At 39.5% G+C, this 26,247-nt stretch overlaps 1 protein-coding gene across 18 annotated transcripts in view; it reads right to left on the bottom strand.

Annotated features, from left to right (window-relative positions):
* The window catches only part of TENM3 (teneurin transmembrane protein 3), a 1,264,592-nt gene that overhangs the window by 281,229 nt on the left and 957,116 nt on the right, over positions 1–26,247 (bottom strand). For 13 of the 18 annotated variants that reach the window (XM_053402551.1, XM_053402561.1, XM_053402557.1 and 10 more), the window contains 2 exons: positions 23,815–24,117; positions 10,368–10,646 (listed from right to left, as the gene is read on the bottom strand). In XM_053402551.1, coding sequence (XP_053258526.1) covers positions 10,368–10,646; positions 23,815–24,046 — 511 coding nt within the window. In that variant the 5' untranslated portion in view covers positions 24,047–24,117. The remainder of the gene's footprint in view (positions 1–10,367; positions 10,647–23,814; positions 24,118–26,247) is intronic. The other 5 variants (XM_053402565.1, XM_053402564.1, XM_053402560.1 and 2 more) reach the window with 1 other exon arrangement.

Below are 26,247 nucleotides of genomic sequence, written 5' to 3' on the forward strand. Positions count from 1 at the left end.
CCATCATTCTGGTATCTGTGCCTTCAGAAGTAGTAGAGGTGAGCCCAAGGCTGCCATCTCCTCCGTAAGATTAGATGTAGATTAAATTAGACTGTGATTATATGCCATCTGCCCACAAAATAAACTGTAATATGGTGGCTTAAAATATACAAGGCCTTAGTGCATTGCAAAATACATCTGAAGCAATCTACTTCTGAAGCATGCTACACAGCAGCTGCTCATTATCAAACCCTTTCCACAGGTAGACGGTTTCTTTGTAAATAAAAGTATGCCTATGTGGTGGCATCCTGTCCCAGAGGATGGGGCCACTGGCAGATGATGCTAGGCACCCCATTTTCAGGAAAGGAGGCTACAAGTGCTGACTGGTATGACACTTTCTAGACTTGCCTATGGAGAACCAGCACACTGTTTAAAGGCTGCTGGCATGTGGTTCATGTTCTATATGGCTAGCTTCATGGTGCAGGATCTGCTGGGTGGTTGGCTGGGCAAGGAAAAGGCAGCTTTTATCTAGTACCGGATATGTCAGGACCCCAGTGTCATAGTGGCTCCTGTTCTCTTGCCCCTCAACAACTATATGCTGGTGTGCATTTTGCAGGGAAAAGCTCTGCACTTTTTACCAGGCCCCAGAAAAGTTGTATTCTTGTTGGTTTTTCCTCACACCAAACATTGCTGGAATCCCGGTATATTTCTTGCCACAAAATGATTGGAATAAGGACCCACAATTTCCATTTCTGCTCTCTCGCAGTAAGTTATTGGCGGGGGGCACAGAGAGGGGCTTTCCCCATCAATACAGAAATTGACAAATTTGCTGCTGGAGACATAAGACCATAAGCAACTGTTACATATATTAGTTCATGAAAGCAAACACGTACTGTATAGACGTTGTTCAACTTCCCCAACCTGGTGCCCTTCATATGTTTTGAAATACAACTTCCATCATCATTGCTCTTTGGCCATGCTGATGGGCACTGTAGTCAAATACATCTGGAGGGCAGATTCTCTCCAAACTGAGTGTCTGTCCCAAAAAGGTGGGAGTTCCTACACCTCTCTTTCTAGGAAAAAAAAGCACTGGTTACAACATAGGTTGTGTTTCCCTACACATTTACTTGGGAAGAAGATCCGCTTAACAAAGTTGAAGCTACTTCTAAGGAAATTTAGATATGATTGGGGTTTTAGAGTGATTTCTTAGGACAAGGAGATCATGCATTTAAATAAACATGGAATATTCCTAGTTGATTAAGTCCTTTGTCCTGTGGCAAGCCCTCAGAAGCATACAAGCCTGAAATCTGGTCCTTATTTTCACAAGTGTAATGTGTAATCATCTTAAAAAGATGTAAGCATCTTAAAAAGCAGAGACATCACCTTGCCAACAAACGTCTGTATAGTTAAAGCTATGGTTTTCTCAATAGTGATGTATGGAAGTGAGAGCTGGACCATAAAGAAGGCTGATCGCCGAAGAATTGATCCTTTTGAATTATGGTGCTGGAGGAGACTCTTGAGAGTCCCATGGACTGCAAGAAGATCAAACATATGCATTCTGAAGGAAATCAGCCCTGAGTGCTCACTGGAAGGACAGATCCTGAAGCTGAGGCTCCAATACTTTGGCCACCGCATGAGAAAAGAAGACTCCCTGGAAAAGACCCTGGTGTTGGGAAAGATTGAGGGCACAAGGAGAAGGGGATGACAGACGATATGGTTAGACAGTGTTCTCGAAGCTACCAGCATGAGTTTGACCAAACTGTGGGAGGCAGTGGAAGACAGGAGTGCCTGGCGTGCTCTGGTCCATGGGGTCACGAAGAGTCGGACATGACTAAACAACAACAATGTGTAATCTGGGACGCGGGTGGCGCTGTGGTCTAAACCACAGAGCCTAGGGCTTGCCGATCAGAAGGTCGGTGGTTCGAATCCCCGCGACGGGGTGAGCTCCCATTGCTCGGTCCCAGCTCCTGCCCACCTAGCAGTTTGAAAGCACGTCAAAGTGCAAGTAGAAAAATAGGTACTGCTCCAGCGGGAAGGTAAATGGCGTTTCTGTGCGCTGCTCTGGTTCGCTAGAAGCAGCTTAATCATGCTGGCCACATGACCTGGAAGCTGTCTATGGACAAACGCTGGTGCCCACGGCCAATAAAGCGAGATGAGCACCGCAACCCCAGAGTCGTCTGCGACTGGACCTAATGGTCAGGGGTCCCTTTACCTTTAATGTGTAATCTAATGCAGCTGCAATAAAATATGTCTCTCCTGTAATGGTCTCTACAGCCATAGCAGGTGGTGTAACTCTCCAACAGTTTTACTTTACCCCCGAAGGTACACTCTTCCATTGTCTCTTGAGACAGATGGATGTGGGAGGGACAGAATACTGGCTGTACAGCCCTACTGACAAGGCAAAGCATAGCTGCAATGTCTAACAAGGCATTAAAGGTTCTTCCGGTATGTTCCTTTATACCTGCTGGGCTCCACAAGAAGGAACGATGATGAATGCTAAAAATCATCAAACTATTTTACCTAGGGTAATGTGATCTAAATAAAAAGGTATTACTTCATAATAAATGGGAGAAGGCATCTTTATGTTATTATTCTCTTGTATAACAGAAAACAAAATGAATTGACTTTCAATCATTACCATATGTGTATTAATATGTAAGAAGCTGTATATGGAAAAATATTATGGTGATCATGTCAACATAATTTTGTAAGGAAATAAAAACATTCCTTTAGAAGACCGCATATGAAATACACCCTGATACTTTACTATTTCTCAGATGACAACAAACCAAAGTTTAACACTCCTGCCAGATTTTGCATCCTTTCTGTCCCAGTGATAATTACATCAATAAGCTTGAGTCAGCAGATTTGTTGCTCTCCGATTCATTAATTAAAACAATTTTACTGCTACCACTGTGATTTTTCAAGGACATCAAAAACACATTCAAAATCAAAACAGCACACATCATCAATTCTGATATGCACACAGCATGCACTGCTTTCATTGCAATCTAAAAAATTAGAAGAATATTTGCAATTTACAAAGAAATGATATTGTGCTAAGATTTCTTTACTCAAGTACACAAGGAAAAAACATTTTATCCAGTGAAACTATATTTGTAGCACATCCAAAAGTAGAAGAAAAATAGGCAAAAGATTTTCTAGAAACATCCTAAGATTGCTTTTAGAATGAATCTAAATGTAAATGCTCATATTAAAATAACTTTCAAAGCAACAGTCCCATAGCCTCTGTTTTCTTCAATACATAACATGCAATCCTTTTTCAGGCTAAAGCATTTTAAAAAATTCTCTGTAAGCATCGTCTTGCATAAAATGTGTTATACATATATTTCAATCTTAAATTATTTTTGCTGTTAAAAGCATTTATAAGCAATTCAATTAGTGTCTTTGCTATTTTCTGCAAGGCAGCAGTTTGATTTTGAATCAGTAAATGCCAGAAGATTACCTTTGGCATTTTGTCATCTTGCAGCACATTGTACAAAACCTAAATATAAAATAGTATCCACACATATGCATTCCAGAAATAACACTGACATTACAAAACACCTCATAAATAAGTAATAGATTCAATTCTGAGCTAGTTTAGTTGTTACACAAAGAATCATATTTGAATTAATGTACAAAAACTGCATAGGAAGCAGGTAGTGTTAGTACAGTGATGATGTGTAGACAATTCAACCCTCCCAAACAACCAAGGAATAACAAAACCCTTTCACTAAGCTGCAATAGCCTAAGCCCGGTTCAGATACCTACCCAGGTGGCAATGGCCTTCACTGAGTAAATGAGCAGGTGCTCACCAATATATTTAGTTACATACATCACATCACATATGGCATGGGCATTTGACTCCACATACGGCTGCCAAATCCATATAGTTATTTCACTTTAAAAAGCGGGTAGGGGAATCAGGCTTTCACCCCTCCATATAGAGTGCTCATGCCACATGTTATGTTATGATGTGGTGAAGAGAGGAGGATGTGCCTGTTTCTACATAATATACAGACCATTACTGCCCAAGTAAGTATGTGAACAAGGTATTTAAGCACATCTGTTTTCTGCAGTGGCTGCCACTATAGTGTTGTGTGTCAAAGTCTCTGCGAGTTTTGTAAGTAGCCCATGGATTTTGATTTTCTGAAACACAAAATAGAGGCAGAACTCAAAAAGTTATCAACTACGTAATGAAATAGGATGGTTTTACATGGCTCCATGTGCTGTGCTTGTAAATAGAGTATTACAACTACTGCTATTACTGATTCACGCCATTGGATTGTCTCATGACAATATATTTCAAAGAACTATGAAAATACTTTGCTGGCAAGAAATGGCTGGCTGCTCAATACAAAGTTCACATATAATGTTAAGTCAAACTTTGGTCTAGTGCAATCAAACGTGTGGGCTTCTCAAGAAGAGATTATGCAAATTCCAAGAAAGGAAATCACAGTTGCTTTCTCCTCCCAGATCATTTTGTGACTGTGCTGAGCTAAACCAGGATTGGCTTAGCATGTCGTCTAAAACCGGACTCATGGTTTAGCTCTCTTCAGACAAACCACAAGTTGTACCCATGGTTTGTCTGAAGTGAGCTAAACTAAGAACTCAGGTTTGGATGATATGTTAAGCTAGACTATGGTTTAGCTCACTGTGTTTTTATTATAAGCCGCTCAGAGTGGCTGGGGCAAATCAGTCAGATGGGTGGGGTATAAATAAATTATTATTATTATTATTATTATTATTATTATTATTATTATTATTATGCAGTAGCAAAAAGACTCTAGCTCACTTCAGCTACAACCATGGTTACATGAAAATGGCTGCAATCTCATTCCCCGGAACACATTTGCTTGTTTGTGCTAAGCCATGAGGATGTGAGCATTCTCTCTCCCCTCCTCCCCAATTTCTTTGTCTATACTACATGCTGCTCAAGCCTTTCATCAAATAATTCCCAACACACTCTCTTATTCATTCTAGGACCACACTGTTCACTATCTGCTATTACCTTTTGTCAGTTCCTTCTTTGCTCCCATATGCTTTTGGAAAAGTGCAATGGAACTACCAGCATCATTCCAACACAATTCTTGGAACAAAACTAATCTAATCTATTTATAAGGGTTATAATCAATCTGGGGTGAAATATATTTACAAGTTACACAGGGAATTATAGTAAAAATCCTGCCTTTTAAAGCAAAGTAACCTAACTTTGTAAGGTACTATTGATTCTGCAATAACCTGAGATTGTGAAGTATTCCCTAACTGCTTAGAGAAACACTTAAATTAAAATGTTTACAAGGAGGATGTTGCTGAGAATACAGTATGCAGCCAGTAAATGTAAAAGTCCACCCATTTTGGAGTATTGTTTTCAAATAAAGCCTTAAACACTTCTAATATTATGCAAGAATTATTTTGGCATTACTGGAGTGTAAAAGAAAGGTACATTGCTAAGGCCCTAATTACAAAAATGATGTCATCAAATAATTACTTGTTCTGTTGTATAAACTGTTCTGTTCTGTTTACATTATATATTAATGGGATGGGTATTTTGAGTATTTTAACACCATCTTTGATTAACTACTTTGGTATTATCTATAGCTAGAAGCTGAGAAAAACACTCTGGAGGAAGTGCAAGGGAAACCAAGTTATTAACAACTGTACAGTGCTGTATTACACAAGTAAAACTGCTAAATTTAAAATTCAGTAAAAACGAGCATTAGTTAGTGATCTTAGTTAGTGACAGTGGAACACAACACTGAATTTGCACTTGCTCTTCATTGCAACAACAGAATTGACAACACATAAATATGATTGTGGATGCAAAAACTCTCCATGCCAAATTGTTTCTATAGTTTGCATTTTTAGACTTACGGAGCTGAGACTACATTCCAATGTATGTGAAGATGACTCTTTAAGACAGAGATTTGGTTTTGTGCCAGATATAATCTTTACTACTTAGCCACAAGCCTTTTAATGTCCCTTGAGAACGATGAAGGAAATTTAAGTTGCATACTCATAAACTAACTTATTTTATCAGAAATCAGGTCTACTAGCCTATGTTCAACCTACCATAAGCACTGTAATATTAAGCAGGAAGTCATAGTTTGCAACAGAAAAGAAGATATGCATGAACAGAGCAAATCCTTGCAGCAAATTTCCTTGAGGAGGATATTGACAAGAATAGGCCAGTAACTAGGGTAAGAACTCTTCTATATCATAAAATGAAATGATAGCTTAAGTTGTTCAAGATGAATAGGATATAATGAAACTCCGTTCCAGTGAGCAGTATTGTTTATAGATGCACAAGAGAAGCATCTGTTGTCATTTTGTCCAGCTCCGGCTGGTACCCTACTCAAGCTTGGGGTTAAATACTTTACTGTGTTTGCTCATAACACTAAACAATTTGCCAATCTGCCTCAATGTGCTATACTGAAATATGTTCATGCACCCACACTCTGTTACTCTTCTGTGGCAGGTAGGACTTCTCGCAAGTTTAGCATCACCTTAAAATACGTTTGGGTTAGCATTAGATAGAAGTAGGGATCCTGGTTTAAAATAGCCTGTGATCAGTTTCATTATGATGCTGCCATACTAAATTAGCCAGAATCCCTGGCACAGAGGCTTGCTTGCATAGTACTATACCATTATTTAGTATTACAAGTGATCAGGACCCGGGGGGGGGGGCAGCAAAGAGAACCACTTTATTTCTGCCCCCCTCCCCGCACCTGGGTTTCTCTGCATCAGAAGAAGGATGCCCTAATGCTCTAAACAGAAGTAAAACCTCAGATGCAAACTGCACTGGCTTCCTCTCTGCAAGTTTCATTGTCCTATATTACATGCATGTCAAGACCGCTGTCATGTTAGAACACAGGGCCAAGAATAAGCTCCTCAGTTGGCAATGCCTTTCTGGCAATATGATCTGATTCCTAAATTTGAAGGATTGGTGCTCATTCACATTTTCATTTGCCCTGTTGCTTTCCCCTGGGGAAACCCACAGTAAACTGCTGAATTGGAGCGAACATCAATTGGGTTTTCTCCAGAATGCTAAAGAGTGAGTATTCTGGGGGAAAGTGGTGGAGCAAAGACAAACTGCTCAGACTCAGATCTAAACTACACAGATCTGTGCTTTCTAGCCACCGGAAGTGTGGATGAGCCCATGGTCTTGCTGGTCTATGGCTACAGGTACAAACTTCTAGGTAGCAGTTTTCTTGGAGTCTTTATAGAAACCGTAATAACTTTGGGTTTTATATGGGAAACACTGTAAACAAAGTTATTTTACAAGAGGGCCGGTGCACTTATTAATGCATATGCAACTTACCTCAAGAACAGGAATATTTATGGAGCAGAGCACTTGGAAGAAGAGCCAGCAGCCCATATAAGAACCATGTGTTTCATAAGAGATTTAACTACCTTTTGCACATAGATATGGGAAAATAACCTTTGAGCAACCTAAGACAAAGGTGACACATTTCCTGTATTCTTGACATTTGGAGGTTTTTTTCCAATCCTAATTTAAATCAAAAACACCTCTTAAACTTGGCCATATTTAGATTTTATGGTGAACATGATCATACTACAGCAAATCAGATTCTGGACTATCATGTAAATTTGTTGATCTGACTCTTAGGCAGCCTTTGCAACATTAATTGCAGTGCAATTTCAGATAAGGTAAGCATATATAATGATCTGCTTTACATCTCTCGTAGCATTACTCATAACTGCATATTCTAACTGTTTTTAACCCAGATGAGATACTGGAGCTAGAAAAGTTTTATTTGCCTCAAAGCAGCTCTAATAGTTTCTTCTGCTGGACTATTTGCCTCCTGATCAACAAACAAAATTAAGGATTTATGTAGCTAAACTCTTCTTTGAAATTGGTATCAAAACATCAGACAGTCTATTGCATGATCTGATTAATGCTAAATACGGTTTCCTTAATTTATTCATGATTTGCTATGCATTAAGATAAAAAAGAAATTCCAAACTTCAATTCAATAAAATTAGTAGAGATCTGTTCTACTATTTATGTAAATAAACATCTATTAAAAAATCACAGATATGCAATCTCGGTGGTCAATGTTTGCAATGATACATCAAGTAAGGTAATGCATGCTTACTCAGGGAATATGTACCTACAACATACACATTTAACTTGTGCACATTCAGCTTTATGCAGTGGACAATTTAAAATAAATAAATAAATAAATGGGAGCAGAAAGGTGTGTGTGGTGGGGGAAACTCTTGCAATCCCATCTGCCAGAGTTAGTGAATGCTAGAAATTTTTTAAAGGAACAGAATTTAGCTGATTTTTGGAATGTTGAAGGGAAGAAGCCTGTGGAAAAATACAAGCTAAGCTCTCTTTCCAGGCCAGGGCCTCATTGGGATAGAAGTTGTTAAGCATGAGAAAAGGTGTTGATGGCCCATAACAGGGAAATCCTTGGGTCTGTGCCAACAGTGGATGCCAAAGTTACAAGGGGAGTGAGCATGCAAAAGGGTGGGAATTGCTTGGCAAGGAGTTTCTGGAAAGGAGAAGCAAGAAGTGGGGAGAACTCCATGCAGAGGGTGGAAGGGCAGACATTAGGACTGGCTGGAAACAAGCTGGGGCAGAGGCACAGAGATGGCATTTAGAAAGCCTCTGAATGCAGTGCTGAGCTGCTGTGAAGAACAAGCTCCTCTTGAGATGCGAATGCTGTAAGCTAGGCACTCCCTCCATCTGCACCCAGGTTGTAAGTATGTATTAATAAACCGTATTTCTTAAAGATGACACTCTCCACTGCGTCTTGATTCCCAACCGAAACACAACCCCAGGCCTGGAACCCCTAAGATTAATCTTGCTACCAATTGGCAGAGATTATGGGTGGCGTGCAGCCTTGGTAACAATATGATTTTGAAGCCACATATAATCCACATATTTGTTGCACACAATCTTATTATACAGACAATCACCACAACTGTGGAAGATTCCATTACACACGTGGAACTTTAAATGGAAAACAAATTAAGCAGGCCTTTCTAAAATCTTTCTGTAGATTCAGAAAGTACAATATTGGAAAAAATAAAATAAGGCTAGCTTCCTTTTAATTGGCCCCTTACTCCTGACACTAAGAGCTTTATCCTATTATTTTAAGCTTCATTTAAGGTAAGCAGTAGGTACTGTGTAAGGGACTACCAAGATTGGAAAAAAGTGTCATTTTCTTGCCCTAGCACAAGTGCCCATACCCAATCTCTAATCAAAATCAAAAACAGCCGCAAACTTGGTTACTTAATCTCTGTCATTCTTGTTTCACGAAAGACTGCTACATTAGTTGTGTAGTGAATATTCTACTTGTGTCACAATAATTACATTCCAGGGTATGAGCAGGCTGCACATTTATTCTGAATAGTCCATGTCCTCAATTTTAGCTGATCTTAGCCTCTTTCAGTGGCTACATTCTTGATCAGTGATACTGTTAGTTTCACTGAATTAGGTGGTTTGGGATTAGAATTTCCAATTTTTGTTACTGGCCATGATCATCTGTCTTTAATAAGAAGACTGAAAAGAGAAATGTAGGAGGTTAAGCTTTTCCCACTACTTAATCTCTTTGCTAATAAAAGCTACAGTTGCTTCATTTTCGCCTGCCCGTGCTGCTGTCAGAGACTCAGGAATATGTCTAAACATGAATTTATATTAGTAAAAGTGTTATTTTGTTTCTTATGATGCAGACGTGGATTAAAGCTTGTTTCACCCAAGGATCAAGTGCCTATAAGTTGCCAAAACTAGGGTTCAAGTTCCCTTGAGCAAAACCCTATCAACACCTATATCTTCTGAAGCTGTCGTATGTTGTCAGACCATTGAGCTATCTGGCCTAGTATTGTACAAAGCATGTTTGCTACCACTGAACTGAAGAATTGCTTGACTGAAACGAAAGAGGCTGCATGGGGCCTTTGGGCAGTATATTGCTGATCCAGAATTAACCAGGGGAGCGGGGGAATTATATAGAAAGACCATTTCCAATTTCCTAAGAAGTACTGTTTAGATGTTTGTCAGCTTTTAACTACACAACAATCTAGTCTCCAAAGGACATTCTTTCCATTTTATCACAATTTCAACTGCTTGTATCAAACAATGATTTTTAAAGCACAATCAGATTTGTTATTTAGTACTCAAACTTCCTTAATAAACTATTTTGTGTACTCATTCATTCTTACATTTTTTCCAAATGGTTGATAAAATATTGTACAAATTATATATTTGTAAAATGTTGCATCCAGTCATCAATACTGGACACTGGCTTTTCCTAGAAAACTGTTATAAAAGTTGTTCAGAAAGTATGCTCATGCTTAAAGAATACATAAATACAAATCATGAAATAGTTTTTCATATTACACACAGAAAGACTTACCATTCTCACTGTCAGACTTGTTTTCATGCTCAGTATCAGTTAAAGTGAGGGCTGAGTTGGAACGGCTTGAGAGACAGGAACTGCGGCCTGATTTGACCCCCCTGCCCCAAAGTCTCATGGCATGCTCTGGAGACATCACTCCTTCATTTTCAGTATCAGCATCTGACCCTGCACTGATAGAGTAACCTCTGTGGGGGAGCCCCATTTCAGCACAAAATGCCAGTCCTCTTCGGGTTGCTGGTTCACATACTCCTAACTGCCTTAGGGTAAAATTCTGTCCTAATTAGGAAAGAAAAAGATAACAAAACATGAGAATCTTTTTGTTTTTTGTTTGTTAAAAAAACAGAATCCTTAAAATAAACACACTAACTACACATTTTTTCCCAGGTATATCCCAAGGTCTTTTGTTAAGCGCTACATGAGCTATAGTCAACTATATCCTTTGATCTCTAGCAATCTGCAGTGACCCTTACATTCTCTGGTCTTAGCTATTCTTTGTCAACTACTTAAGCACATCAGGAGTTCTCTAAGGTAGAAAAGAAATATAGAATGGCCTGTAAATGAAGAAGAGCTGGTTCAGCATATAGGATTAGCTCTAACTGACAGCCCTTTTTACTTTATGAAAGTGCAAAAGCAATAACAAGTATGTGTCAGGATTATCTCTTTCTGTCCTAGATAAAGCCCTAAACAACAGGGTATTTTTCCATTCAGATGTCACCTGTCATTATAAGAAAAGTATGTTTCCCTTAAGAATAAAACATTCATTAAATTAGAATAAGGGCTTAGTTAGTTGATCTTTATTAACTCTTCCTGCTTTAGCTGAATGCCTGAAAGCAAATAAATGCATTGCCTTTCCTGAAAAAGATCATGCAAGAATCTAGCAACATGATTATTACACAGATGTTTCTATACTTTCAATGTGTGGTTTGGTGGCTTAGTCAAATAAGACATATTTTACAAATTCGATCTGGTTTTCAGAGAATAGGGATCACTGTATTCTGTTTTGGAGGAATGGAATAGACACAAAACTGACTATTAATAGTTACGTAAATAAATCAGGTTTAATCAACTTGAGACATTTAAGAGCATTTAAAATGTGGCACTTAAAAGTTATTGGTTTAGTAAAAGACATATTTTAAGCTTACTTTTATTACCTCAAATCCTCACATGTATTTGTGATATACAGACTACTGGCATGATCATTCCAGCTATTTTTTTCAGATGTTCTATATTATGAATCCTAGGAGCAACATCATCACACTGCTAAAATTGTAGGCTGTGTGTAGCTCCCTTTAAAATTACAGTTATAATACTATATTTTAACAAACATGCACTCAAATGTGTATTCTATCAAAATTGTTTTAATCTACATCTGATATTTTAATTTATCTTTTTACATAACTTGTTAACAGACTTCCCAAAGTTTTATAACAAGCTCTCATTTAGTTGGTTTGTGAGTATTTTTACAAGCTCTGACATAAAGTAGTCTTGCAATAGTAAAGATATTATATGGTTGTAGGGTACCCAAGACATGGCTTTTTCAGTGGTAGTATTAAGATGTGGGATACATGATTCATAGAGATCTGCCAAGACTCTTTTCTTACTTTTCAAGTGTCTACTGAAGGCCTGTTATTCTAACATGCTTTTAATGTTTGATCTTAGTACGACAATTTGCTGTTCATGCTTTTAATTTGGGGGTTTGTCTGCTTTTATTGTTGCTTTATTATTATTGCATATCATTTATTTCCATTTTTGGAAGCTAGTGATTTTGTTTTAAACAGAAAAGTTGACCATAAACAACAACTTTTTCAAAAGCTATTTTCTGGCTAGCTTTCTAGTGCTTCTCCTAGTTGTTATGAGGCTCTTAAATGTGAATGTAAATTTTTAAAAATGCAGAAGAAGAAGGAAAATATTCTAAAGAGGAACAAACAACAGCAGAATGAATGGTTCATGAAATGCAAAATGAGTTAATGCCCCAGACCTTGACAGCTTTCAAGTGTGCCAGTTAATTCCTTATTGCTGTGGTCATATCAGTTGTGGCAATCAGTTTTATCCCGGTCAGAATTGTAAATGGATTCTGACTACGACACTCATAAATAATGAAAAACAGTTGCTGCAATTAGCTACAAATCAAATAGTACTTATCATTGAGATGTGAATAAATAACAGAACAAAAATGCATTGAGCAAGGAAAGGCAACTGTCACAGCAGTAAATAGCCATACTGGTGAGTAATTGTGTGAAGGCTATTAGGAAGGATGAATCAGTAAACAAGCAACTGTTTAAATAAGAATCACACTATGTCCCCTATCAAAGTTTGGGTAAAGGTTGACATTCTCTACACAATCACTGATAGGTACACATCATGAGCACAATGTAGCCATTGTCCAATACTCTTAAGTTTAGAACCAATAATGTTTACATTTGAATATACCTAGGAGAGTTAAGTGCCAAGAGCTTCCAGATTTATTGAACAGCCTTAACTCAGTATCACAGCTTAAACTAAGAACGGAGAAATTGTAGTCTTAGGAAGTAAACCCTGAAGATATATCTTAATGTGAGAAAATCACTGTGGTCTACTCTTGCTGGAACATGTAGATTTCAATGCCCCCGGTCCCATTTTAAAAAATAATAATATCAGGGCCAAACACAGAGCCGAGCTGGGCACAGTTTCAGTGGCTGGCTCTTTCTCCTCCTGCCATGAAGGGGAAGGAAGGGAGAATAACCTTTGGTCGGCACCGGCAGCAGGAGAAGGAGCTGCTAGCCATTGAAGCCACACTGCTGCCAGGTTCAGCTCCGTTCCCTGGCTCCTCCGATGTCCTGATGCAATATCACATGCATGTCAGCCCCCACAACCTCCCCCACAAGTTGATGCCACTGTTGGTCACTGTGAGTACATATTACCACCAGGGGGGGGGGGGTTTCTGGCTGGAATAGCTACAGGGCAGGGGTACCCCACCTTTTTGGAAATCAAAGGAACTGTTGTGAGCAGCAAAACAATACCTATTTGACAGAAGAAAAGCCAACAATGCTCCGAACCCCCACTCAAAACAGCCAAAACAACAATATACACCCCCAAACACAACACATTTTGTAAAAAAGAAATAAGTAACACCCCTAACCAAACCCCAATTGGCAAAAAATAATCAAAACTGGACCCTTAACAATTAAAAGAGTTCTGAGGATGCTGTGATACCCCATAGGTGTCAAATCAGGGAGTCCAGCTATAGAAGAACCTGCTAAAAGTTCATAACCAAAGGACCAACCAAACTCTAGATTCAAGACTGGTCACACTTTGATAAGATTAATGTCAACAGGCTTTAATTTTAGCACCACCATTTTGGTGCTAAAATGGGTTTTGGTGCTGAACCGTTTTTCTCCTCCCCATTTGCAAAATAACACTATGTTCTTCCCATGAACAATTCACATGGACAACCCTGCATTAATCACTTAAGGCCTTTCTTTGTGTTCCTCCATGAGAGGTACAGAAGGTGGCAACATGAGAATGGGTCTTTTCTGCAGTGGTCCCCATTTGTGGAATGTTTGCTCTGGGGAGGCTCGCCCAGCGCCTTCATTACATATCTTTAGACACCAGGCAAAAAACTTTCTCTGTAACCAGGACGTTAGCTGATTAACATTCTATGTCCTTTTAAATGTGTTTGTGGGAGGGCAGTTATTGGTTTGTTTTTGTTTTTATTTTATTATGTATTTTGTATTCTCAAAGATGCCTGCAAATGAGACATGAAGGCTGGCAACATCAACTCCACCATGTGGGAATCCCTTGCAGACAACCGCAGTGGCCGGAGACGGACAGGTTGTGTATTCACAGCAGTGACCAGATGAGGAATGACCACTGGGAGAATGCAACAGCACAACTGGATACGTTCATCTGCCCCAGATGTAACAAAACATGTCTCTCCCGTATCGGTCAGTACAGCCACAGCAGGCACTGTAACTCTCCAAAAGTTTGACTTCACCCCCAAGGCACACTCCTCTGTTGTCTCCTGAGACAGATGGATGCCAACCAGGTTTATATGTTAATGTTGTGAATTGCCCTATGATCGTCAGATGAAGGGCAGTATATGAATATAATAATAGTAATAATAAATGTATGCTGTGGCAAGTATGAAGTCATGAGATTAGCCCTATTTTAACCTTCCTGAGATGGGAGGAGAGTGTATTTCCCTTATTTTGATATCTACCAGGATGTTTTGAAGTGGCTATCCAAATGATTTTTCATCACTAAGAGTGTCTTAAATTCAATTTCAGCTGACATCTCAAGGCAACTTATAAAGCCATGGTCCTGGAAAGGAATTATAGGGAGACTGAGGTGGCCTTTGAGGTGGCCTTCGTATGCAGAATGGGCCAGAGCTGCCATCTCTTTTGTTCATACTTTGGCTGCTCTAGAACACACTGAAGTTATTATAAATACTGATATGCTGGCATAAATAAGTATGGACTCACCTATTTTTCTTATATACACCTTAAAGAAAAGTCACCTTGAATCATAGTCATGAGACTCTGACTTTAGTTTCTGACACTTCCTAAAAAGAAAACTACTAAGAAAAAAGCTTGCGACATGCATGTGGGCAGACCAATGTTAATCATTACACTAATAGTCTTCTGGCCTTACACGATTACTATGAAAGGAATGAAACATGCAAAACTCTGAATCTAAATATGTTGGCAAAAGAGTAAAATTAAAAATAGGAAAGATGAAGCCAAGACCATTGGCACCAGTCCACTATCACCTTCGGATGTAATCACGTTGATAATAATGCTTAGCACTTACAATGATAACACCATCAACCCAATAAGCTCATAGCACTTTACAAACATTAGCTGATTAAGACTCTCAGGTATCTTCATACTATATGAAAAGCTCCCATCTTAGAAATAAAGAAAATGAATTAGGGAAGTCTGCCAGTTGCTGAACAAGGTGTTAGTTGCAAAATAGTAACTCACATTTTGTCTCATGTATGCTTAGCCTTGAAAATGCTGTCTCCACAGCTCTAAAAAAACCCTCTCTCTAATTGAGAGTGAATATCCCAGACTGGTGTGTGTATGTGTGCATGGGAGGCACCAAGTCCCCTGGAATCCTCTGTTTGCGGTGTTAGGCTTCTCTAATTTATGTAGATTACTCATAAAACTAAAATACTGTTCCGTCAGCCAGGCATCAGAGCAATATGCAATAAATTCTCTCCTAGAACCCACTGTTTCTATAGATCTTCCTTGTATCATCTATTATTACAATCCTGTTTTCCATACATTATAACAGAACAGGGCAAAGCTTGGATTTTTCTGCATGATCAGTCATTTTAAACCCAATGAAATGATTTATTTCCAATGAATTTCCTTCTACAATTATGGTAGCCTTAGGCACCACAGTATTGCAATGTTAAACATTTCCACACTGCTCCTTCTTTCCTATCCATGAGCCTTGTAGTTAAGAGAATCCTTTCCCACTCAACCCACTTCTACAGACATCAGCTTCCCTTCCATGGTTCCTTTTTATTACCCCTTACTGGTTGGCAGGAGCTGGGACTGAGCAATGGGAGCTCACCCTGTCGCGGGGATTCGAACCGCCGACCTTCTGATCGGCACGTCCTAGGCTCTGTGGTTTAGACCACAGCGCCACCCGCGTCCCGTGGAAGTAGATAAATAGGTACCGCTCCGGCGGGAAGGTAAACGGTGTTTTCATGCGCTGCTCTGGTTCGCCAGAAGCTGCTTAGTCATGCTGGCCACATGACCCGGAAGCTGTACGCTGGCTCCCTTGGCCAATAAAGTGAGATGAGCTCCGCAACCCCAGAGTCGGTCACAACTGGACCTAATGGTCAGGGGTCCCTTTACCTTTACCTTACTGTTGCACATTCTAATTACTCCATCTTTTCCCTTTTTCATTTTTTCTCAGCGTAATTTTTACTGTTGAATTTAACCCTGCTAACGTTTTAACTTTATTTTGTCAGCTTTGGCCCGGTTCTCCAACCTGTTAAGGGTTGTTGTGTTGCTACCTCCTTTCTGCTTCTGTCTCATTACCTTTGGTTCCTTGGTGGCATCTGATGAGATTCTTTCCCTTGTTTTGTTCCGTCTTGCCTTCATACTATAGCATGAGCTGCCTCATACAGCAGTAGCATAACATGTACCAAAGAGCTGGAAGCCCTCTCCTATCTTCTGCAATAGCAAAAATGCTGCCTTGGATGCCAGTTAACTAGGATTATCATGTGCTAACACTAGCCGAAGGAAGTACGATATATAGATATGGAAAATATAACTGCAGAAGTTGCTTTAGCAATGTAAGCCTCCTGTAAAATTGCCCTTAGAAACAAAACCTCAAACTCTGTTTCTTTTTCAAATACTTATGTGCCTAACTCACAGGGGTGTACTGAGGATTAATTAGATTATGTTTCCAAAACGCTTTGAAGATGAAAAGCAGTCTAACCCACTTTTATCTTTCTCCCCCCATTTTGTAAACTCTTTACAGCAGGAATAAGAAATTTGTTGGTATGCAGGCTGAAGGTGACAGCAGTCAGTTGGTTGGTACCAGAGCTATCCTACTATCTACACAGTTCTAAAAAGCCCATACTTTTAAGTTTAAAAGAAAGCACCAATTCATCTCAGTCATGTTCATGTTTTCCTTACGACTTTAATTCAGATCAAATAAACCTGCTTTGGTCTGTTTATACACGTTAATGTTAGGATTGCAAAGGGTAGTAGTGAGCCTTCAATAAACAGAATCAAACACACCACTGCACATGATGGAGTCTCTGTTATTTTACATAGTATCTGAGGGCATCAAGGAATGGCTATGAAAAAGACAACTGAAAATGTATCCTGACAAGACTAAGGCAAGGATGGCTGGCAGGCATTGTAACCTGGGGCTTTTAAAGACACCTGTCACAGTAAGTCCAGTTCTCTTGGTCATAATGCTTGGCAAACCAGGTTGCAGTGGTGATATGAACACATTCACAATCTATCAGGTGGGAAAGCTTTAAGACCTAGTTACTTTTATTAATGCCTTTCTTTACCTCAAGTTAGATTAAAGCCTTTTAAGACTGTTGCAGAAACTGCATTTGGTAAAGAATTTACCCGGGGTAAATTTTGCAAAGTGGCACAAAATGCAGGGTTTGGAGCACCAAATGGCACAAAACTAGAACAAAAGTTTGGCTTCAGTTGGGGGGAGGATCATGAATTTCGGGAATTGCTTTGGTGTTCCATGGTTCCAAGCAAAAAAAAAAAGTGACAAATGGCATACCCTAAAATTCACAAAGGTTGCTTTCTTGAAAGTTTCATCAACATATAGAGATTGCTGTTGACTGTCCCACAGTTATGAAACTTCCTCAGGAGAGTTGCTCATCACAGCATTTGAGTATCTTCATAAAATAAGACCCTTCTGCTCTGGCTGGCATTTTGTGGTTTTGAATTAAACCAACGGAAGACAATTTTATTTTCCATTTTATTCTTTTTTCTGTTTCTTGCCAAATCTCCAGCCTTACAGTCAAAAAGCCTTTATGCCTGTAAGCCTAAATGTTCTTACAAAGGAAGTAGGAATTCAAAAGGGCTTGCTTTCAAGTAGTGGTTGAGATCAGCCTGTAAATCTTTAAAAGAAGGTGGGACATATACATTTGGTATGTAAGAATGATAAGACAGATTTGTTTAAGTGGTGTGTTTAAATACAGGCATTTAAAGTTTAAAAGAAAGAAAACCATGGTAATTTAAATCTTTTCATGCTGCAGTTGACATTTATAGCAACTGAATAAGATTAATCATATAGCTCTCCCGATGATTCATGTTGAGTAGCTAATATTTAAAAAGTAATAAACTTTGGATTCACATTAATTAAACACTGAAGTTCTGATTAATGTTTTTGATTTTTGCAGTCCTTAAAAAGACAGTCTTATAGTTCACTGATTTTTTTTTTTTAAATTTTGATTTGGAACAGGGTAGGTAAAATACAGCAATGGAAGCAGATGATGGGCTTGTTTTCAAATACATGGCACTAGGTTTGCAGTTAGCTGTCCTGTAACCTCAATGTAAATTCTTTGAAAATTCAAATATTGGAATTATCATAAATATGCAAAATAAAATTGCATTAATGCAAATCAATTTGCATAATTTATCCTTGATAGCAGAACATTGTATTTACACACTTAGATAGTAGAAAGTAATTTACATTTCTTTATCATCATCACATCTATCTTTAAAACTTTTTGTAAAAAATAAACAAGCTCGTATACACTACAAAAAGAAGCTTTAAGTAATGATTTCATAGTGCCAAATTTCCACCCAGAATCAGATACTATACAAACAGAAGTTCATCAGTTGCCTACTTCAGCTTTTATTTGACCGGCAAACAAGGTACTGTGGCACATTGGATACTTTAGAATAAAATAAAAAAATCATACTACATTGTGTGATGTAGAGAAGTATTTAATTAGAATAGAAGAAGAGCCTTGCTGGCTCAGACCAAAGGTCTATTTCTTCTGGTGACCAACCGGCAGGAAGCCCAAAAGCAGGACCTAAATGCAACAGCTCCAACTGATTGTATATTAATGTAAAAATTATTACATTTACTTATTAACATATCAGCGTACTTTGTTTCTTTGCAGTATACCAAATGCAATCTCTTTCTGAAGAAGACCCAATGTAAAGAGGTTAATCTTCAAATGCTAGAATGATTTATACTTTTATGTTTATTAAAATATGCTCCTTGACCCTGTCATTATCTAAGCATGCCAAGGGTAATCTGAACTTTCTCAAAGCTACCAGTAGTAATCACAGCTGCTAAAACAACAAGCATTAAAAGAAGCCAATAGGCCAGACCAAATGCTTTTAAAAGACCAACAAATAAACTGGATAGACCCATATGCCACTATAGATAATACTCCAGGAACTGCCATTTCACTCCAAGTTCAACTGCCAAAACCCCATGTATATTGGCTGACTGGTAGCTAGAGGAATTATACACTTTTGTGAAGAACATGGTACAGTAAGAAAAAATAAGTACTCTCTACCATATTACACTGGGGACGCGGGTGGCGTTGTGGGTAAAACCTCAGCGCCTAGGACTTGCCGATCGCATGGTCGGCGGTTCGAATCCCCGCGGCGGGGTGCGCTCCTGTCGTTCGGTCCCAGCGCCTGCCAACCTAGCAGTTCGAAAGCACCTCCGGGTGCAAGTAGATAAATAGGGACTGCTTACCAGCGGGAAGGTAAACGGCGTTCCATGTGCTGCGCTGGCTCGCCAGATGCAGCTTGTCACGCTGGCCACGTGACCCGGAAGTGTCTGTGGACAGCGCTGGCTCCCGGCCTATAGAGTGAGATGAGCGCACAACCCTAGAGTCTGGCAAGACTGGCCCACACGGGCAGGGGTACCTTTACCTTTTTACCATATTACACTAATACCCCTATTAATTCTTTAAGCACACATTATAATCCAGCACTACAAATGCACATATGAGTCTGATTAAGAAAAGCAATAGAAGATCTATAAAGGTACCCCTGCCCGTACGGGCCAGTCGTGACCAACTCTAGGGCTGCGCGCTCATCTCGCTCAAGAGGCCGGGAGCCGGCGCCGTCCGAAGACACTTCCGGATCACGTGGCCAGCGTGACGAAGCTGCAGCTGGCGAGCCAGCACCAGCGCCGCACACGGAAATGCCGTTTACCATCCCGCTATAAAGAGGTACCTATTTATCTACTTGCACTTAAGGGTGCTTTCGAACTGCTAGGTGGGCAGGAGCTGGGACCGAACGACGGGAGCTCACCCCGCCGCGGGGATTCGAACCGCCGACCTTACGATCAGCAAGTCCTAGGCGCTGAGGTTTTACCCACAGCGCCACCCGCGTCCCAGATCTATAGATACATGGTTTTTCTGAACTTGCTCAAAACAGCAATCCACGCTGCATAGAAATTTCCTTTTTAATTTCCTTTAATTTTGGGATGAGTAATGGATTGTATCGTGTCAACAAACTGAAGCTCAGTCTAGATAAAAGGGTAGTTAGTAGGTGGTTATTTGAATAAAGAACAATCCTAGATGGGGTTGCACATTGTTGGTGTCTGCTGAGAGATCCAGTGTTGTCACTGGTGGCCCAAGTGTCATCCATGGTAAGCTGTACCTTTCACCAGTTATGCAAAGATCGGTGTACCTCCTGCAGCCTCTCCCGGACACAGATAGTATGGTCTGCTGTCCATGCCCTAATTATCTCTACACTGTACCACTACAATGTTGTATAGAAGGGTGCCTTTGAAGATTTATCAGAAAGGTCAGTTCCCACCAAATGCAGCATCTAGTTTACTGTGACCAACTACAGAGAGCATCTATCACCAGTTGTTATAAAGCAAAAATGATTTCCAGTTAAAATTCAAAATGCTGACAGTTACCTATAGAGCTCTCCATGGTTTAGCACCAAACCAGAATACATTGGGCAGGGAGGGGGGTAACATCATTGCACCTCCCCAGCTTTTCCCTTTTGGAGGAGATGAGCTGGTGAGAAGATAACAAATTTATTTAAAATCTGGCTGCTGTGGCTTCTGTGGCCACTGAAAAAGCAGCAAAAACAGCACTAGCAACTACAAATAACAAAAGTTAGCTATTTATATTTTATTCTTAATTCTGAATTTCATATAATACTTGGTACATATTAAGTGTGACTCAGATTAGAAGCATTAAAATGAATGAACATGACTAAGTTAGGCCCATTAATTTCTGCGGGTCTACTTTGAGTCAAATGTAGCTGAATGCTACCCACTGAAATTATGTGTATGTTTATCCAACGGTTTACTTTGCTGTATTTTGATCTATTTGATATTTGTAATTATTTGTTTTTAAAATATCGTTCTGCATTTTGATTACTGTAATGCTTATTGTGAGATGCTTTAGACATTGGTAATCGTAGAAAAACAACATATAAATAAACTACACCAGCTGCCTGAAAGATTCCCTTTCACCACATGAACATGACCAAACTCTATACTCCTAGAAACCCTCACCAAGTCGCACCAACATTTCAGGTTGGTGGTTAGAGAAAGCATATTTTCAGCCGTGGTGTCTCTAATTTTGAACGCCCTGCCCAGAAAAAGCTTGCCTGGAAGCCCATTCTGATTTCTTCGTGATGCCAGCAAATATATTTTTTAATTTGTCCAGGCATTCTAGCATATTCAACAACTAGTTTAAGGCTTCTTTAATGGTTCAGTGGTGCCAAGAATAGTCATAGTACAATTTCTGTAATTTTATATTATTTTACTTCTTGACTGTTAATGTATTGTTTTGTACTTTCAACTGTATGCCACCTTGAGAATTAATATACAACAGTAGCTCACAAATTTTCTTTAAAAATAAAATGCAACTATTTATAATTGCTTCTGAATTTACAGTGCTTCTGAATACTAATTGCTGGAAATGAAATGATGGGAGAGTGTTATTGTGCTTGAATCCAGCTTGCTAGTTTCCCACAAGCATCTGGTTGGCCATTGTGAGAAGAGGATGCTGGTCTAGGTGGTCAACTGGCCTAATCTAGGAGCCCTTATATTCTTACATTAGTTTAAAATTAATGAATCAATAATTCATTAAAATAATTCAAGGCATTTCCAATATTTACAGTGGATGCTCAGGTTGCGAACGTGATCCATGCAGGATGCACATTCGCAACCCGCAGCGTTCGCAACCCGCAGCATTCGCAACCCGCAGCGGCGCATCTGTGCACGAGCGGGTTGCGATTTGGAGCTTCTGTGCATGCACAAAGTGCAATTTAGCGCTTCTGCGCATGCGTGACCGCCGAAACCCGGAAGTAACCCGTTCTGGTACTTCCGGGTTTCGGCGGGTCCGTAACCCAAAAAAACACAACCTGAAACGTCTGTAACCCGAGGTATGACTGCATATCCTTTGAAGAGGAAAGCTTAATTATACAAATTTAATTCTTATCCTTATTATAGAGAGAAGTGGTGCAAGTCCTTTTTCAAAAGCATTTCTGACATTCTGATCAAGTTGCCTCTGGCTGACCAGAAAATAACGTGGATTAGCTGAACACCATCCAAGGGAATGGTGGTAATTTACTAGAACTTGCCATGCTTATATGCCTCCTGAAGTGAACAGCACTGCAGTATTGCAGATAGAGCCAGGCTACAATGGAAGCATCTGAAAGTACCCTCAGGTAATGCCACATCAATCCTAATTATAGTCTAAAATCATTTATCTAAAGGCCAGGAATATCCTGAAGAATGACAATTTCAAGTTTTACATACGTTCTGTTGAAGCCTTCTTCCAACAGTCAAGTTATGCATTGCTTTATAAGACCAAAATCACTCAGTATTTCAACTGTATGTCAGCAAATTACATCTGTATTGCCACAGGTTCCCTAGCCCTGGTTTATCCATACTGATTTATGACAGAACCTGAACCAAAGACGTTGAAGTTCATATTTCGGTAAATCTTCTGGGGAAAGTACTTCTATAATAATGAAGTAGTCACAAAGTGCTTTTTTTCACAGCCTGTCAATGTTCCTGCTGTTGGGACCCACCTATCTCAAGAGACAATGGAAGGAACTTCCAGAGGTAAAGTCAAACTGCTGCAGTAACAGCACCGAAGTGACCTCCCTGGGGAGGAAGGCCGGGCAGTGTGTATGGAGGCTCTGGGCTGTCCAGACAAGAAGACACCCCCTTGGCCTTGTTGATGTGCTCTAAAGGAAAACAGAGCAATATATTTGACACCAGCTTGGATGCAGGAGTTGCCAGAAGGAGGCTTACAAGGGACCATCCAACCGTCTTAGGGACTCCACTCTGGATAGCGCAGGGCTTACTCCTTAGCCTTTCCTTCTCCCGAAGATATCCCACAAGGCAGCAGAGGTTTCGGATTAGAGTTTTCCTTCTCCTAGATGGGCTACCTTCACATGTTGACGAGTCCCATTTGCTCATGCCTATATACATACGTTCCTGTAAAGGTGCTTAAACCTCACAAGTGGCAGTGTCAAAAATGAACTGGAAAAGACAGGATCTTTGTTTCCTTGGAACAGCTCCACAACAATATGGCAAGTCAAAATAGCTCTGCAGTTGTCCTACCAGCTGTGTGGGCTGGCAAGGAACCAAGGCTGAAGCCCATGCTGCTTGTTGCTTTCAGGGACTGAGTACATTGCGTTAGTATTTCTAACCCACAAAATAAGAATCTCACAAATGTTCCAACAAATGCCTTTGTTGTATTTGATTTGGAATATACATAGGAAAGAGGACATTCTCAGCAAACCTTAGAGATTAAATCAGAGTATTTTTTAAAGTAATGATCATGTCTAAATCCCCTGCCATTTGTTAAAGGAGTGTAAAGCAAATGCAATAGTATTATGAGAGAAATTTCAAACATTCCTGAACCATTTATAAGACTGACATTAAGAGATCACCTAAAGTATGAATTCTGCATACTGGTATACAAATGTATCTGTTAACTGCTTAAGAATAGTATGCCTACCTTGTCTGCTATACTCATCTGACTCCCGGTGGACCAAGTCTTTTACCCGGTTTCCATACAGCAATCTGGAGGAATCATGATCAAAAGCTTTCAAAGTTTCACTTGAGCTGTAGGACTTCTGTGTAGGAACTCTGCACTCATCGTTTTCTGTTGAAGAATTTGTGTAACGCCGTTCCTTGTCTCTTCTGCCCTTTGTCAGGGAGCAATAAGGTCTGCGTTCTTTCACATCCATGCTTCATTCCTTCTGTATGCACATCAGGTCAGATTACTTGAAATTCTGATCTACATTCAATTTAAGTCCACCTGTAAAGGGATTAAACAGATAATATATAATTTATATATTTGTATAATCAGGTATGTAAGTAACAGGAGCAAAACTATTACTCAAACTACATAAAGCTGACTTTTACCTGTAACTGAACTGTGTTTGAGAGAGACCAACAAAAGGTAATTATTTAACAGGATGACTGACATCTTAGCTGAGAGATCTTGGCCAATAAAGAAAATTGCAGCATGAAACCCACAATCCTAAACTAGGGAGTTATTCCCACTGAATAAGTACAACTTGTTTCCAAGTAAACACACATAGGTTTGTATTATCTGGGTATAATCTACCACAAATTTCTGGTATGCTCTCTTAATGCCAACAAGCGAATACATCAGGGTGGGAAATGTTTTCTGGCCAGAACACTAGAACCTTATCTTTACCACCCCTTGCAGGCCAAAGTTGTCAGGTGGGTGGCAATGCCCACCTGTCAATCCCTGGCATCACAGTGATTTGTTGCAACTTTCAAACAGCCCTTTGTAAACTTCTTCATGCAAGGAAGATTGTGTTTGAGAGCCTTGAGCAAGGTGTGCACCCACTACCCAACATCTGATAGGGGGATCTCACCCAAAAAAACAATGAGGGGGCTGAAAGTGCCGTGGACCCTAGGAGCCGGCGCCTATGCACAGAAACATATATGATGAATATAACAGAGAAATCAATTATGTGAATTTTCACTCAACAGGTAGAAAGCAATTTCTATGACAGAATAATAATTTATTGTAGATTTTAAAATTTATGAAATGGGTTTTGCACAAATGACTGTGCCACTATTTTGCCTTAAGGCATAAAGAAACCTCTGAGAACTTAAATACCTGATGGTAGCTCATGAACAGGGCTGCTATTTCTTGTAGTAACATGCCATTTCTCCCACCCACCTTTTGTCTTCAGGAGGCAGAACCTAATGATATTTTTTTCCTCAGTGCTCCTTTCAGTATATTTGAAATATGCCACTTAATTAAAATACAAAGCTTGAGCAATGGAATGTGCCAGTTCCTATGCAAAAGAATATTACACTGAAATACAGAATTCAACACTACGCAATATCAAGCTGTGCTTCTTTCCTGTCCAACAAAAGAAATCTAAAATTCCTTTCTTTCTGCTCACTTATTGCCTTCAGAGCATTTTGTTTCAAACAAATTAATCAGTCATCTCCCTTAAACTGATTTGGAGCATTTATTTAATTTGCAATCATATTGTGATTCAGAATTCTAAGAGGAACAGGTCTTTCATCATCTTGTCTTATCAAAACTATTCTATAGGGCTGAAATGCTTTCCTGTATGAATCTCAGGTTTTATATATGAAATACATATTGTGAATACCGAAATCACCCTTCTAAGAATTTTGTTACACAAAAATAATTTTGTTACATTTCAAAACTAGTAAGAAGCAGCATTTTCTCTTCATGTCGGAAGGTGTAGACCTCTTGCCCGAATGTCAACTCCTATGTATTAATACAAAAGTATTTCCAGTGCTTATCAGTGTACTACTATGATAGAACATGTATGATATTTCTTTTTATCGAAAACATGCACCGCCCCAGAAGGAATTGCACTGATACCAGGGGATGAAAAGCCTGCCAACACCAATATCTTTAATACAACTTCTATATCATTCCCAGATTTTCGCGATCAGTGTCCATGTTTGTCCTGAATTTAATTGTTGAAAGTGGTCATCCTTCTCTGAGAAACAAGGTTTGCATTCCTGCTCCTTCCATCCATTATTATTTCAGCATCCCAGCTCAGCTAGCTCAGTTTCCAATAAGCTCACTGCTGCTTCTAAATGTATCCATTCTAGGCTCTTTTCCCTTGCCATCCATTTTTCCAGTGCTATCCATATTGTCATCTTGCAGTAGGAAAGTGAAGGTATGCAACCATACCTTTAAAAATCCTTTTAAAGGAAGAAGGAAGTATTTTGAAAGGGAGATATGTGGAGGCTACAATCAATAGAATCATTTCAAACCATTACATATGTTTCCGCTTCTCAGATATCTTCCTTTCCCCTACAAAACAATGTAGGGGATGGTAAGAGTAGTGGTTGGTATCTGGGAATTTTCCTTCCCAAACAAGGAAGAAGGTGCCTGGAGCCCCCACCCATCCTGTTTCAT

The sequence above is a fragment of the Podarcis raffonei genome, chromosome 9 (assembly GCF_027172205.1).
Source record: "Podarcis raffonei isolate rPodRaf1 chromosome 9, rPodRaf1.pri, whole genome shotgun sequence".
In the NCBI taxonomy this organism is placed as follows: Eukaryota; Metazoa; Chordata; class Lepidosauria; order Squamata; family Lacertidae; genus Podarcis; species Podarcis raffonei.